Source organism: Mesoplodon mirus (genome assembly GCF_964341445.2).
Source record: "Mesoplodon mirus genome assembly, chromosome: 11".
Lineage (NCBI taxonomy): Eukaryota > Metazoa > Chordata > Mammalia > Artiodactyla > Ziphiidae > Mesoplodon > Mesoplodon mirus.
In genome coordinates, this window is record NC_138987.1 from 76,447,796 (window position 1) to 76,464,824 (window position 17,029).

General features: G+C 40.9%; 1 protein-coding gene across 4 annotated transcripts in view; it reads right to left on the bottom strand.

Annotated features, from left to right (window-relative positions):
- BICD1 (BICD cargo adaptor 1) overlaps positions 1–3,191 on the bottom strand; it is a gene marked incomplete at its 3' end in the record, with an annotated part of 209,904 nt that extends 206,713 nt beyond the window's left edge. For all 4 annotated transcript variants that reach the window (XM_082634775.1, XM_082634773.1, XM_082634776.1 and 1 more), the window contains exon 1: positions 2,528–3,191. In XM_082634775.1, the coding sequence (XP_082490901.1) occupies positions 2,528–2,740 (213 nt within the window). In that variant the 5' untranslated portion in view covers positions 2,741–3,191. The remainder of the gene's footprint in view (positions 1–2,527) is intronic.
- Between the last annotated feature and the right edge of the window lie 13,838 nt (positions 3,192–17,029).

The following is a 17,029-nucleotide window of genomic DNA, read 5'->3' on the forward strand; positions in this document are numbered from 1 at the left end:
TATATACCTGCAAATGAACAAAACTTCCTTCTGAAAAATCAGAGCACTAACAAAACGCGTTTTTCAAAAATGGCTTCTATATGATATCATCACTGCAATATCTTAGTTCGCACAATTATTTTGGATTTACTTTTCAAACAGGAAACATTACTGAGACTGATTTAGCTCATTTAAATAATACTCCCAACTAAAGTATACATCATGTTTAAAGGATCAAAATCACAGGTCTCACTATCAAATAATCAATATAATGATTTTTTTATTACCTTAAAATACATTTTTATATAATAGTATAAGCCAGTTCATTGGGAACATAAAATTAAATTATACTTATGCTAAATGCAACTCAAAATACATATGTAAACAAGTATCATTTGGCGAAAATAATCCTGATAAACTTTTATTAACCTCCTGCTGTACAGAACAAAATACACCTCACTGTTTTATAGAAAAAAATTATAATTGGTATTTGCATTATTCTCTATTAATAAAACACTGTTACACTATTCTTACGAAACATTTTTTGTCATTTTTCCTATTACTGCTGATGAAAGTAATACAGGTAGTGTTTAATACTAATCACTTCCTATACTTCTCAATTTTCTTAGTCTTTCTCCAACACTAACCAATATGGACTAGTGAATGCTTGATAAAGTATATCTTCTTCCAGTATAAATTTATTCTTTCATAAGATACTTATTGTATGCTCACTATGTGCTGGGCTTTGTGTTAAAGACTTTGGATGCAATATAAATTAAGACAGATTCCTTGCCTTAAGAGCTCATGGTCCAGTGAAGGCAAAAGACAACTGCATTAAGGTTTACTATGCACGATGAATACAATAACACAGAAAAACCCTAGTAGGGTTATTTGAATCAAGCAGGAAGGCCAGTTAACAGTTATAGTCCATTTCATTAAATTAAGTCTACCACCTTTATCAAGGAGGTGGTAGCTAACACTGCCTGGTTTGCACTTCCTTGTCTTGGTAAAGCAGTGTTGATAAGTGTAGACAACATCAAAACATCTCTGAAAATTACCATCACCTTCCTGACTTCACAAGGTTTAGCATCACTGAATTTAAACATATCAGCTTAAGACCTAATCTAAGTTGGAAAATACCATTAAGTCCAGCTGTAGTTAATAGACGTGTACATGGTAAAACAAAACAAAACAAAGCAACAACAACAAAATGAACTAGAAATGTACAGCCTAACGCACAAAAAATCAGATTTCTAGTTGGGGTTTTTACCATATGTTTATTTTCTGGCATCTAGGCATCAGAATAAAAATAAGACATACCTGAAACTATAAATGCTTACCATATTATGTACTAAATTAGAAGGTAAATTGATTAGATCTGTCATAAATCATGTTTTTTAAATGTAATACACAAAACAAGACACCCCTTGAAAAACTGTTTGAGTACATTATAAGAATAAAAACGTGTTTGATTAACATTATATAGCAAATTAGAAATAATATTCTAAATGCCAATATGCACCTAAAAATAAAGACATGCCACATAGAAAAGCGGTGTGTACATTTACATTTATGCTACCCATAGTACCCCAGGAACTGGGTAAAAGAGACTGAGTTCCTTCAACAATATGTATATTCTTCTAAATTTTTGATATTCACTACTTATTTTCTTCTAATACATTAGCCAGTCTTTAAAAGAAGCCAAATACCAAAAGACCAAAGAGGACAAGTGTTATATATACATGGCCCATTTGTGACATTCTGGTTTTATACATACAGTCATTTCAAACAGAAGAGCCTTACGTGAAATGCACGGCTACCCACTCATCTGATATACACCATTTTTTCACACCATTTGTAGGGGAATTAAATTTTCCCTGTTCAGGGTGACCTTATAAGACTTTGGGCATGGCCCACCCTCACTCAGAGGTGAAATCAAGGCAGCAGCAACACCCAGCAGTAGAGTTGTTTTTCTCCTGCTGCCGGATGACAAGAATAACTAAAGACAAGGAGAATGAAGATTGCTCAAGTCTTTGTCAAACGGGATTGGCAAGGAGTTCTCCTAATAACAGTTCCCAATCTCATCAAGGAGTGATTATGTTCAGCAGAAGGCTGAGGTACCATAGGTTCCACAACCTGAAACCGTGGGTCCTCAACACAAACCCACTCATCGACTTTGTGGATTATGGGATTGTTACTGAAACCTGGATGTGATATAACAGCAGTTTTGAGAAGTTTGATTTACGCATTCCAACCCAGCTGAATGTCGCCTTAGAGTGCTGAGGCTTGAGGACTCTTATGAATCTCCCTCCCGCACAGCCTGAACAGCCATCGCCTCCCAAATTCCAGCTTATACATTCATTTCCTGGGCAATTTCTCTCTTGGGGGTAAAACAATGGACTCTTTCAATCTTCTCTTATCTACAAAGAGCTCTAAGAGGAAGAAACAGTCCTTTCAATAGCATCCTTTCCGACTTCTTAATAAATGATGAGTGGGAGTTGAGGGAGGGGGACCGGGCCGAGCAGGGAAGAGGTGACAGGCAACTCACCTCTTTCAGCTGCTCCAGCTCCTGTCTGAGGCTGTCATACTCAGCCTCCAGCTCGTCATACTGCTGTTTGAGGGTCAGCTTCTCTTCCAGTACCACCAGCCCGTACTCGGCCGCCTGGATCTTCTCGTGGGTCGTCTCCGTGAGTTCCTTGGTCAGCCTCTCTATCTCGGTCTTATAATGGTCCACAGTCTGCAATACCTCTTCCGCGGCCATAGCCCCGGCGGATGGAGGCAGGAGGGGGTAACGGGGTATGGGAGATGGATGCAAAGCAGGCGGGGGAAGGGAAAAGGAACTAAGGAGGGAAGGATGAAAATGGAAAAGAAACGTGTGGCTGGATGTACGAGCAGAGCAATGCCCCGGTTGCCCCTCCGGCAGCCGCGGCTACACCGCCTGAGAAACCGGCAAGAAATGCAACATGGAGAATGCAGGGGAGAGGATCAGGGGCGAGGCGGCAGCTGCTGCGGCATGTGTCCTCCGGGCCGGCCCCTGCGTGCGGTCAACAGCCGTGCGGCATGATCAGGCTGCGGCGGCCGGAGGCGGCGAGGGGCTCCGATTCTGCTTATTCAGAGACGCACGGCCGCCATGTCTCCGGGCAGCGTCACTGCAGTCTCCTCGGGCCCCGCGCTCCGGCTCGCCGCGCCCGCCCGCTCCACCTGCTCCGTCCGGCCGCGCCGCAGCGGGTGCGGAATGATGCAGCGTCGGCCCTCTCCCTCCCTCCGCGCCTGGCCAGGGCTCCGAACGGGGGGCGGGGAGGCGGACGGAGTCGGCGCGGGGGGAGGGGGAGGGACCAGACGGAAACCTCCGGAGGCGCCTCCCGCCGGGCTGCACCGCGAGTGCGCGGGACCGATGCCGAGTCGGCCGGACGCGCGCGGGGAGGGGCCCCGCGCGCGGGGAGGGACCCCCAGCCAGGCCTGGCCCGCCCCGCCCGGCTCGCCGCCGGCAGGAGTTCCTCCCAGGGCTTTGCCCGGGTGGGCGTCGAGCCCCCGGAGAATGGCTTAGGCGCCCGGCTCTCTCACTGCGACGTGAGCCCAAGCTCAGGAAGCTGCCTGGAATCGGCGCCTTGCTCAAAGAGAAGCAAACAGTAACTAACGCGCTCGGGGCCCGCGCATCCTCCTTCTCACCCCCTGGGCTCGCGGCATCCTTCCCTGGCCTTCTGCACCCAAACACTGTGCTTCCAAAGCCTTCCAGACGCCCCCGCCCAACGCTCCCGCTTCCGCCCCTTCCGCCTCCTTCCTCTTCCCATCTCTCCCCTCCTTTCCCTACATGGCCTGGTTCACCTCACGCTCTCTCCAAATAACCTTATTACAGGACAGTCTTTGCTAAAGATTGCTTGCCCTCACCCAAGCTTTCTGTGCCCAGCTTATCACAACATCACTACTCAGAAAAAGATCTCTATAATGCATGCACCCAGAAGCCTCTGGGTACAATTATTTCTTGCCCCAGTAGTTCTATTCTACGGATTCTTCAATAAGGGAAAATTGCATGAAATTCCCTCTATACAGTATCCACAGTACTCTACAATAAATATTCTTAAAATAATAAGAGCTAATAGTTCTGGAGCCCACGTGCTAAGCTTTCTTTGAAGTATGGTACATGAAATTTCTCCCATCCTAACAGCAACTCTTTGAGGTAGGAACCATTATCCTCAATTTACAGGTGGTGAAAGAAAGGCACAGGAAAGTTGAGCAACTTGCCCAAAGTCAGGCAACTCTTAACTGATGAAGCCAAAATTTAACCATAACTCCACAGCCATAACCTGAATCATTATGTTGGCTTCACCTTCACTCAACAAAACCAATAACTACATATTATATGCTCGTAAAATGACCACTTTGATAAATGCAAAGAGTGATGAAGAGTCACAAAAGGAGATGAAGGCAAAGTCAGAATGAAAGAGAGTGAAGAATGAAGAAGAAGAGATGAGAACAGAGAACAACCAAGAAGAAAGGAAGCAATAGGAGCAGAAAAAGAGCTATTTCTGTGTAACTAGTAGGCTGTGGGATCAAGGATCTGACCAGTTCCTTCCCTGTCTCCTGGTGGCACTTGTCACAGAGCTGTTTCTCAGTGGCCAAGAGGTGTTCAAACACACACACACACACGCACACACACGCTCTTTCTGAGTTAGAATGCAGGACTCTCCCATCGTTGTGTCCAGGGTAAAGAAAAAAAAAAAATCAATGGTTGATGGTGTGGAAGAGCAAATGACAGTGTCCTTACAAAGCCTTGACTAATAGGTTCTCTGGATGTAATTTTCACTGTCTCCGAAAACAGACAAAAAAAGATTCCTTCCACATGCTCACAATTCCAACAGAATAGTCTCTTGTGATTGATCAAAAAGAGAGAGAGAGAAGAGAAGGGAAGGGAAAGGGGGAAAGGAAGAAAGAAAACACTTGAAACTTTGGACCACCATGAATTCCATTCCACCTGTGCAGCCTTGCCCTCATTGCAGTTGAGACACCCCTCCCCACCCCTGTGTGCTCCTATAGTGCCCATTCTCTGTCACAATGATGAATGACCATGAACTGCTGAAGAGAGAGGAAGCCTGTAATTGCAGTTAGCTAAAACTGTCTTCTTCCCAGGATGCCCTGGAGGTCCCTCACTCCACAAAGTATAAGCACAGCCCTTCAAAGGGGTCATAACACTTGGAGTAGATTGCTTGTGTCTCCCTTCCTTTGGATAGAACTAAGAATGGAGTTTTCTTCTGTGACTTTTCTGAGTTTCCATTGCCACCCATTGCCTATGCTCCATCCTGCCCCATTTTCCTGATTGATATATTTTTGTTAATATATTCAGCCTGACTTCATTCAGACATGTACACTATTTTAATACTTTAAGATTTTGTTTATTACAACTTTGATCCTTTCTATGTTCGTATTAAACTTGAAAAAAGGTAATCATTTCCTTATACATCATACTCTTCCAGTACTGCACAGTTATATTTCTTTCTTCCTATATATGTCATACGTATCATATATACACACATACATATATATGTGTATATAAATCAATGACAAGTATCTAGAAAATAATTTCTTAAATCATTCCTAGAAACAGGGTTCCCTCATATTTCTTTATCCTAGCAGCCTCCAATCATTTATGCAATATTCTAACAAATATTTAGGGAAAAATTGTATTGTTGTGGTCTAGTACCTCAAACCAATTTTTCACCAACTTTGTCAGCATGAATATTGCTTTCTCTTGCTCTCATTCATTCATTAAACTAATGTTTATAAAGTACCCACTATGTCCTAGATACAACACTAGGCGTTGTGAAATCAATGACCAATAAGATGTCAGTGCTCAAAGGTCCCTGACTCATGGAGCTTATGTTCTGGGAGGGACAGATAATAACATGAATAAAAAAAAGACAGCAACAACAGAAAAGACAAATTAATACAATAATTCCAAATTGTGACATTGACAGGCAGGATACAGCATAGTGGTTAAGAGCACAAGCTTAGTCTGCTTGGGTCGAATCCCAATTTGCCACTTATTAGTTGTGTGTGCCTCAGTTGCCTCATCCTTCTTTTTTTTTTAATTTATTTATTTTTGGCTGCACCAGGTCTTAGTAGCAGCATGCAGCACTTTTTTTTTTTTTTTTTTAGTTGCAGCATGTGGGCTTCTTAGTTGCAGCATGTGGACTCTTAGTTGCAGCATGCATGTGGGATCTAGTTCCCCAACCAGGGACCAGGGCTCGAACCCGAACTGGACCACCAGTTGCCTCATCTTTAAAGAAGGGATAATAATTTAATCTACAAATGAGATTGTTGTGAACAGAATAGTATTTAACACCTAATAAGCAGCATCTGTGTGTTTGTTTTTTAAAGTTTTTAAAGAAAAATAAGGATAAAATTGAGGTAGAAAAAAGAAATAACAGGATAATCAATGGAGATCTCTCTGAAGAAATGATTTTATATTAGTATCTAAGGAACATAGAGGAATCAGATATGCAAAATGTAGAGGAATTGCTTTCTAAGGAGTGGGAACGGCATATGTAAAAACCTAAGGCAGAAAAGAGCTTGGTGAGTGCAAAGAATAAAAATCAGAGGCTGAGGCTGATTAAGCAAAAGGGAGATGGCCTAAGACTACATTAGAGAGATAGGCAACACTGGAGACATAGATACTGTGCCTACCTTGCAGGTTAGAATAGGGAATTTGGCTGTTGCACACCTGAAACTAATATAATGTTATATGTCAATTATATCTCAATTTAAAAAAAAGAATCTGGTCTTTCAAAGTGTAAACAATCACAGAGTAAAAAACTTTCCAAGGGAAATGAGTTTCATAACACACACAAACAAGAAGAGACAGGATACTTCTGTGTAGCTTCTCAGCATGAACTAGTAAAATCTTTAAATAGCCCTACTAACTAAATCAGCCTTAAAGTCAGAAGAGCTGATAGGTCATGAGTTGTGATTTTGAGCTTCTCAGAAAGGACTTTTTAAATCCTCTGCCCTTCTTTCTAATCCCCCTCAATGATGTCTGAAACTTCTTTGGTAATAAATAAAATCTATCATCTAATAATTAGAAATAAGTTTAAAAAGCAAAAAGTTAGTAAACTTAAACTTACAGTTATATTTGCTTTTTGTTTTTTCCTGATTCTGATAGAGTTACACCAAGGAAGGAATTGAATGGTTGAAAAGGAGAAGGCTAGGAACACCGAACACAAATATCTGATTCACATTTGTGCCTAAGGTTGGCCTGGCACTCAACTCTTCAAGACTTGAATAGAATTCTTAATTGCTTCTTTCTGCTAAAATATTCCACTTCTCTTGGTTTTTGATGGCCCTGGAGTTTATATAGAGATCCTGAATCTGTTCAGAAGATTTCCTTTGCCTAACAGCCAAAAAAAAAAAAATAAAGAGGAATTTGGGTTTTATTTTCAGCACAGCGGGAGGTTATTGGTTATTTAGTCAAGAATGAAATTATTTGATTTATACTTTAAGACTATCACTAGTGTGAGTAAAAAAGTTTGGCGGTATCAAAAGATAGAAGTAGGGTCACTAGTTAGGAAGCTGTTGTGATTGTCCAGGAGAAAAAAAATGGTGACCTGGACTGAGGTGGTGGCAGTAGGAAAAAGAAGTGGATGGATTCAAGATATATTGGGAGAGGGGATGGAAGAAGTCTCAAGACTTGGTTGAAGATTGGATGTAGGATGGAGCGAAAAAAAAGGAATCATGAATAAACTCTAATTTTCTGACTTGGGCGGTTGGGATTATGGTTTGCCATTAGTTAGATTGGAAAGACTAGGAGGGAGTTTCAGGAGATTAAGAGTTCTATTTTGGACATACTAAGTTCAAGACAGTTTTGAAACATTTGAATAGAAATGTTAAGCAGAAAATTGGATGTAAGACCAGAATTAAGAAAGACTTCTTGGGGGGTATAAACAATTCTCCTCTGGAAATCATTAGCATTACATGGTATTTAAGGCAAAGAAAATGAATGAGATTGTCTAGGGAAAGAGTGTAAATAGAGAAAAGAAGGCATCCAGGACCTATCCCTGAGGAACCCCTAGAAAAAGCCTGAATTGAAGAGGAAAAGCCTGCAGAGAAGGGACCAGTCAGTGTGGGTAGAAGGAGAACCAGGAGAGAAACATCTGAAGGGAAAAAAAGAAGAGAAGGTTTGAGGGGTGAAAGAATAAGGACCAAGTCAGTGCCATTGAGAGATCAAAGTCGAGTAAGATGTGGACACAGAAATGTCACTGAATTTGGAACACAGAAGAGAGTACTCTATTTTTTTCTTTTCTTTCTTTTTTTTCAGTATATACACTTTATTTTACTTTTTAAATTTGTTTAAATTGAAGTATAGTTGATTCACAATTCTGTACAGAAAAATGATTCAGCTATACATATATTTTTTTAGATTCTTTTCCATCATAGGCTATTATAAGATATTGAATATAGTTCCCTGTGCTATACAGGAAATCCTTGTTGTTTATTTTATATATAACGGTGTGTATCTGTTAATCCCATACTCCTAATTGATCCCTCCCCCCCAAGTTTCCCCTCTGGTAACCATAAGTTTGTTTTCTATGTTTGTGAGACTGTTTCTGTTTTGTATATATTAGATTCATTTGTATTATTTTTCAGATTCCACATATAAGTGATACCATATATTTGTCTTTCTCAGTCTGACTTCACTCAGTATGATAATCTCTAGGTCCATCCATGTTGTTGCAAATGACATTATTTCATTTTTTATGGCTAAGTAATATTCCATTGTATATGTACACCACATCTTCTTTATCCATTCATCTGTTGATGGACACTTAGGTTGTTTGCATGTCTTGGCTATTGTAAATAGTATTGCTATGAACGTTGGGGTGCATGTAGTCTTTTCTGGTTTATTTTATGGTTTCCTTTGCTGTGTAAAAACTTTTAAGTTTGATGAGGTTACATTTGTTTATTTTTGTGTTTATTTCTTTTGCCTTGGGAGACTGATATAAGAAAATATTGCTACAATTTATGTCAGAAAATGTTTTGCCTGTGTTCTCTTCTAGGAGTTTTATAATATCTGGTCTTACATTTAGGTCTTTAAACTATTTTGAGTTTATTTTTGTATACAGTGTGAGGAAGTGTTCTAACTTCATTGATTTACATGAGGCAGTCCAGCTTTCCCAACACCACTTGCTGAAGAGACTGTCTTTTCTCCATTGTATATTCTTGCCTCCTCTGTTGAAGATTAATTGACCATAGGTGTATGGGTTTATTTCTGGACTCTCTATTCTATTCCATTGATCTATATGTCTGTTTTTGTGCCAAAGCCATGCTGTTTTGATTACTGTAGCTTTGTAGTATTGTCTGAAGTCAGGGAGCCTGATTCCTCCAGCTCTGTTCTTTTTCCTTAGGATTGCTTTGGCAATTTTGGGTCTTTTGTTGTTCCATGTAAATTTCAAGATTATGTGTTCTAGTTATGTGAAAACATGTCATGGGTAATTTGATAGGGATTGAATTAAATGTGTAGATTGCTTTGGGTAGTATGGCCATTTTAACAATGTTAATTCTTCCAATCCAAGAGCATGGGATATCTTTCCATTTCTTTGAATCATCTTCAATTTCCCTCATCAATGTTTTATAGTTCTCAGATTATAGGTCTTTTAAAAAAATTTTTCCCAGAAGTTTATTTTTTCTTCCAGTTTTATTGAAATAACTTTGATATACAGCACTGTATAAGTTTAAGGAGTACAGCATAATTGTTTGACTTACATACCTCATGAAATGATTAACACAATAAGTTTAGTGAACATCCACCATCTCATATAGAAACAAAATTTAATAAATAGAAAAGACATTTTTTTCTTGAAACGAGAACTCTTAGGATTTACTCTCTTAACAACTTTCATATATAACATACAGCAGTGTTGATTATATTTATCATGTTGTACATTACATCCCTCGAAGGTGCATGTTCTTGGCAAGAGTAGCTGGTGTGGAACAGAGGGTGAAAACCAGATTGTAGTAGATTAAAGCATGAAGAGAAGTTTCAAATGTGGAGACAGCCTGAGCAGACAACTCCATGACTGCAGAAACAATAGAGGGGAAAACATACAATAAGATGGTGGAAAACATACAATAAGATGGTGGATCTGTGGTACATTGGAATGCTCTACTATGAACTGCTGGTGGGAAATCCACCCTTCAAAAGCACCTCACTCACTGAGACCTCCAAATGCATACTAAAGGTAGATGTGAGTTTTCCCCCACCAATGCCTTCTGAAGCCAGGACTTGATTTTCAAGCAGCTCAAATACTAGCCTTCTGGGAGGCTGCCCTTGGCCCAGATCCTGGAGCAACCCTGGGTCTAAGCCCACTCCCAGAAGATGCTGCCTCCCTCTGCTCACATGGCTTCCTGAGGCCCGTCTGCTCTGTTTTGTGTGTTTATTCAGGGAGCTCTCCCAGCTCTGCTACCTCATCTTTTGTGTCTTCTAAGATGCATGATGTTAATTAATAAAAGCTGGAGTATTTTGTGTCAGGGGAAAAAAACCAGCCACATAGCTGTCCTCTCCCTGTTTTATATCTTCAAAGTCAGTGGCGATCAGATTCTCTGGGTTTGTTTCTTAGCCACAGCCTGTATAATTGTCATCTTCCCACCAGAAAGGCACTGGCAATCTCATAGCACTCAATTTAATTTTAGTTGGGATTGCATTTTTCCATCTGTTTTTTGCTTTACTTTCTAAATGATGTTTTTTCGAAATTCTTCATTTTACCATTTTTGCTATCAGCATTTGCCTATTTAGGGGGACAATTTCACCTCATTAATTCTTTCTTCATTATTAAATCTACCCTCTGTTTATTTTGGCTGGAAAGAACCAGAAGAATTTGCAGCACACTGCAGCACACAGGCTAATATAACTTATTCTTTCATTAAAAGAAGACTAAAAAATTCTGACTACCAGGTATTATTTCTTTAGAATTTGTCCACTGACCAGCCTTGATTTTCTTGATCTGAGGCAATGTTCTGAGTCACCTGTTTCAGAATACTAATTCCTCTTTTTTATAAAGTTTATTTTGAGGACCATTTTAGTGAGCAAAACTATGTTACCCAACGTAACAAAAAATAAATAAATAATTAATTTAAAAAAAAAAACCTATATGCTAGCAGTTAAAGTGATAAATCCATCTAAGGTTTTACAAGGTGCTATGAATCAAAGAATTATAAAGATTGTTTTTGAATAAATTTTTGTCACCCACCTGAGTCAAAAAGCCCAGCCAAAGTTAAAAATCATGAATTTATAGAGACACTAAAAGCCACATAGTTTTATGGCTTTTTTCAGAAGACCAAGTATAAGAGTAGAGATGGCAGTAGCTGTATCAATTTAGGATTAGAGTTTTGTCAGTGAGTGTGTAAGAGGACTAGGAGATAAGGAAATTGAGGATATTAATGAAAAGACAGCTGATGAGTTAAATCATGGCATATGGCCAACTGCTACCTGTCTTTCAACATCTACTCCCTTCTTCTGTAATGATTGCATCTCCAATTTCTTGCTGTGTGCATGGTCATGTAATAAATGTGGCCATTTAAGTTAGTACATTAAGTAACTTGCCAGTGACTAGGATCTGGCTAACTGGGTTTAAAAAGTGTGTACAACTGCCAGTAAGTGTCCTTCACCCCTTCCCTTTCCCTTCCTTTTAGTGTCATATCTAAGAATCCATTACCAAATCAAAGGTGGTGAAGATTTAGACCAATGTTTTATTCTAAGCGTTTTAATAGTTTTAGCTCTTATATTTAGGTCTTTGTGTTGCAGGAAGAGGGACTCCTTCCAAGGCCCAAGAGTAAGCTCTTGTCTAACACTCAGAAATGAATTGTCCAAGGTGACACACGTTCTGACAAAGCAAGAGACTTTATTGTGAAGGGGCACCCGGGTGGAGAGCAGGAAGGTAGTGGAACCCAGGAGGACCGCTCTGCCACATGGCTCACAGTCTCAGATTTTATGGTAATGTTGTTAGTTTCCGGGGTGTCTCTGGCCAGTCACTCTGACTCAGGGTCCTTCCTGGTGGTGAATGCATCACTCAGCCAAGATGGATTCCAGCGAGAAGGATTCTGGGAGCTTGGTAGGACATATGGGCTGGCATCTCCCCTCTCCTTTTGACCTTTCCCGAATTCTTCCAGTTGATGGTAGCTTGTTCCTCATTCCTTACCAGGACCTCCTGTTGTTAAGGTAACTCGTAAAAGTGTCTACTATCTTGCCTGGCTAGGGCGGGCCGTTTTGGTCCCCTAATATTTGATCCATTTTGAATTTAATATTCATATATTGAGTGAGGTAAGGGTATGATTTCATCTTTTATATCCATTTGTCTCAGCACAACTTGTTAAAAATGATTTTCTTCCCCATTGAATGGTCTTGGCACTCTTGTCCAAAGTCAGTTGACTAGGGCTTCCCTGGTGGCGCAGTGGTTGAGAGTCTACCTGCCGATGCAGGGGACACGGGTTCGTGCCACGGTCCGGGAGGATCCCACATGCCGCGGAGCGGCTAGGCCCGTGAGCCATGGCCGCTGAGCCTGCTCGTCCAGAGCCTGTGCTCCGCAACGGGAGAGGCCGCAGCAGTGAGAGGCCCACATTCCGGAAAAAAAAAAAAAAAAGTCAGTTGACTATAGACATATGGGTTTATTTCTAAACTCTCAATTCTATGCCATTGGATTATATGTCTATCCTTATGCCAGTACCATGGTGTCTTGATTATTGTTGCTCTATAGTAAATTTTGAAATGAGAAATGTGTCATATTGTGACTTAAAATAAGAAATATATATTTGGTTGTCCCTTTTTTTTGCACAGAGCTCTTTAAACCCTTGGAATTTCCTAAGTGATAAGAGCAGTGGGAGCATCTTTTGTTATAGTATTTGGTCTTAGTTCCTGAATAGCTCCAGATCCATAAAGGTGAAAGAGTGTCTTGTTATTCATAACAAGCCCCTTTCAACCACATCTGAGTTTATGTTAATGAGGTAAGTGACTTTTGAAGTGTTCCTAAGGAGGGGACTGGTTGCTAAGGGGACCAATCAAAATTAGAGAGTTGGAACTTTCAGCCCCACCTCCCCACTTCCAAGGAGGAGAGAAGGATTGGAAGTTGAATCAATCACTATTGGTCAATGATTTAATCAATCATGCTTATGTAATGAATCCTCCATAAAAACCCAAAAGGGTATGGCTGAGGAAGCTTCTGGGCTGGTGAACACATCCATGTGCCAAGAAGGTAGCACACCCCAACTCCATGAGGACAGAAGCTCCTGTGTTTGAGACGCTTCCAGATCTTGCCCTTTGTAGCTCTTCATCTGACTGTTTATTTATATCCTTTCTTATATCCTTTTAATAAATCAGTAATCTAGTAAGTAAACTGTTTTCTTAAATTCTGTGAGCTGCTCTAACAAAATAATCCAAACCAAAGACTGGGATGTGGGAACCTCTGATTTATAGCTGGTGGTGAAACCAAGCAGGACCATGTCCCCAATTTCTTGTTTGTAGGAAAAAGGCTTCAGCCTCCTAGACCTTCTGTGAGTTCCAAAGGACAGATTCAAACAGTTTGATAAAACAGAGCCCTAGTTCCTCCTCAAGGGATATATACATAACAGTCTGACACACGTCTCTGAATTCTTCTACAGGAACTAAGGCCCTCACCCAGGTGGAGGATGGTAACTTCAGGCTGAGCATAAGTACGTGGACCCCAGACTGGTCAGAGCCAGAAGGCTGAGGATTGAGATTCCTGGAACACTACCCTGTTACCTCACCAACAATCAATCAAAAGAAGGTCACATACCCTGCAGCCCTCACCCCAAATTTGCCTTTAAAAATTCTTCCCTGAAACCCATTGGAGAGTTCAGTCTTTGGAGCACTTGTGGCCCATTATCCTTGGTTGGCCCTTACAATAAACCTTTCTCTGCTCCAAACTGACGTTTCAGTTTGTTTGAAATCACTGTGCCTCGAGTACATGAACTTTGGTTCAGCAACAGTGGGAAGCATGGGTAACAACCTAGACTTTCAATTCGTGTCTGAAATGAGGGGCAGAGAGGACAGTTTTATGGGACTGAGCCTTTAACCTGTGGGATCTGATACTCTCTCCAGGTAGGTAGTGTCAGAATTGAGTTAAGTTGTAGGACACCCAGCTGGTGTTGCAGAATTGCTTGATGTATGGAAAACTGACACATCTGGTGTCAGGAGTGCAGTAGTATGGTAGTAATGTGAGGGTAAAGGAGACACACAGGAGGAGGAGTGTTTCTCTTTATAGTGTGAGTCCTGTAATATAACTTTTTGCCAGATAGCCTGAGGCCCCAGGTATATCAGAGGGTAGATGAAGCTAGAAGTTCACAGCATTTACTGAGTATTAAAAGGTTATGGTGACTTAGTCTCACGCACTAACATGTCCTGGGGGGAGAATTAGTATTTCCTGGTTAGCATACTACCCCAAATCCTGGGAATAAGAAGTTTGATTCCCCAACATGAAACCGTCAACCTTCTTTCTTAGGTAAATAGATAGACCTGACTTTAATCCTTAGTCATCTTCCTTCCAAGCTCTTTGATCTTGTACAAGGTATTTACCTGCTCCAAGCCTCAATTTTCTCATCTATACATAGGAATGAGTATATTTCCTTCATAGAGTGGTTACGAGGTTTATGAGTGGTAATTTCTTTTTCCCTCCCAAGACCCTCCTTCTTACAGTAGAACAATATTCATCAAGAATTCAGAGATTGGGCTTCCCTGGTGGCGCAGTGGTTGAGAATCCGCCTGCCGATGCAGGGGATACGGGTTCGTGCCCCGGTCCGGGAGGATCCCACATGCCGCGGAGCAGCTGGGCCCATGAGCCACGGCCGCTGAGCCTGCGCGTCCGGAGCCTGTGCTCCGCAACGGGAGAGGCCACTACAGTGAGAGGCTGCAAAAAAAAAAAAAAAAAAGAATTTAGAGATTAAGGGACAAAAACAAAGATAAAATGTTTATAGATGGGAAACTACATGTGCTTCTTATGTGGTAACTATTATGGATGTCATTAAACTATTAGAAGGCTCATATTGGAGATTTCGGATTTCATATGCACAAGAATTTGTGTGGAAGCCGAAATAGCCCAGCAAGATTACCTATAATGAAGATGAGGGCTGAGAATGGATCCTGGGCAACACACATATTTAGAGGGCAGGAGGGGAAGCTAGGTGGAATCCTTGAAGGAGGTGTAGTTTTTTCCAGTACTCTGTGTCCTCTGTGTGTGTGTGTGTGTGTGTGTGTGCGTTCACGTGCACACGTGTAAGCACTATTAAAATAATCTCAAGGACTTCCCTGGTGGCGCAGTGGTTGAGAGTCCGCCTGCCGATACAGGGGACGCGGGTTCGTGCCCCGGTCCGGGAGGATCCCACGTGCCGCGGAGCGGCTGGGCCCGTGAGCCATGGCCGCTGAGCCTGCACGTCCGGAGTCTGTGCTCCGCAACAGGAGAGGCCACAACAGTGAGAGGTCCACGTACCGCAAAAAAAATAAATAAATAAATAAAAATAATAATAATCTCAAGCTTGTCTAGTTTAACTTTTTCTCTCTAGATATAGGAGCTTCCCCCCTTCACCCACCCCCCTCCTGTACTGATGTCCTAGGGCGTGTTTACAGAGGATGCTCATACAGGATAATGAATGAGGGAGTCAGCAATGCCTTGTGGTGAGGCAATTATCAATTTAATGCAAGTTCAGGAAGGAGCAATATCTCTATATCTCTGAGAAGAAACTGGTGTAGACCCTAGGGTGCTGGTGAGCATGCTGTTGTTCAAGTGCAGGTTTATCTGATGGGATATCAGGGCTCAGTAACCAACCTCTCCTGAGCACAGAAATCTCCTAGCCCTGGACCCTCACTTCGTGGGCAACTTCAGGGATCAGCTTCTAGGTTTCTGAAGGCCCCTCTGGAAATCTTGCTTATTGCTACCTTTCTCCATAATCTGTTTCCTCCACGTTGTCATTATGCCTCCCTCCTGCATCCCAAATAAATCAAATCAAATTAATATCCATCTTCTTCTTTCCCCTTGGTTTGATGATAAATGAAACCTAGGACCCAAGCAATTAGGAACTGAAACTAATGCCTCTTTCTGAGATATTCCAATCCAACTAGAAAGTGTCTTCCATTCTTCTATTGCAATAAATAAGTGGGGAAAAAAAGATTCTCTATTAAGAAAAAGTGAATATTCTTATCTTGCTACTATATTTTTTAAACACTGCTGAGATCATGTTATACATAGTTTTGTATCCTGCTTTATTTATTTAATATTATAGTCTGAAAAAATGTTCATATTATCAAAATACTTCCTAAGCATCATCTTTAAAACCTGCATAATTTACCATGTCATACTGTAATATTTTTTTAACCATTCCTACTCCAATCCAGTGGTCCTAATGCAAATAAAAACTGTATGACAAAATAGGTACTGAATTCTAGGTACTTGTTGAAAAGTACAGTCTGAATTTCAGAACTTTGATAAATCACATTTATCAAAGGGGGGATTATTTAAAGACTATCAGCCCATTCTCTCGCAGGTACTCTATAATCTTTAGACCAGTACAGAACAAGATGTCTGGCCTACATCCTGCTTGCCTGTTACCACATTTTGATGTTGGGTCATGAGGCCCTATGAGAAAAGTGTCCGGTGGGAGACTCATCCTACCAGAAGTGGTTGTCTTGTCTACACAAGGATGCTGTTGAGGTCACTAGCCATGACCTTACATACTGTCTCTTTTTATGAGAACCTTCTGTGTTCTGTGGAATAAATCTGCGTCTGTTCTTATTACCAAGAATAGTTGGTATTCTCTGGAGAAATTGATCTGCTTTTATTTCATGAGTACTGTGAACTATATAACTGATCAGATTTTCCTTTATCCAAGGCTGCTAGAAAGCATCTAGGCAAATTTGTGACCTTCTTTTAGCAAGTGTATAGGTTTCATAATATGTATTTTCTGCCTCATTCCAGCGCTGTTTTAGTCTCCACCATTGTTTATTCTTTCTTCTATGGAATTTTTGAAATTATCTTGTTCACTATATAACTCTGCCTGC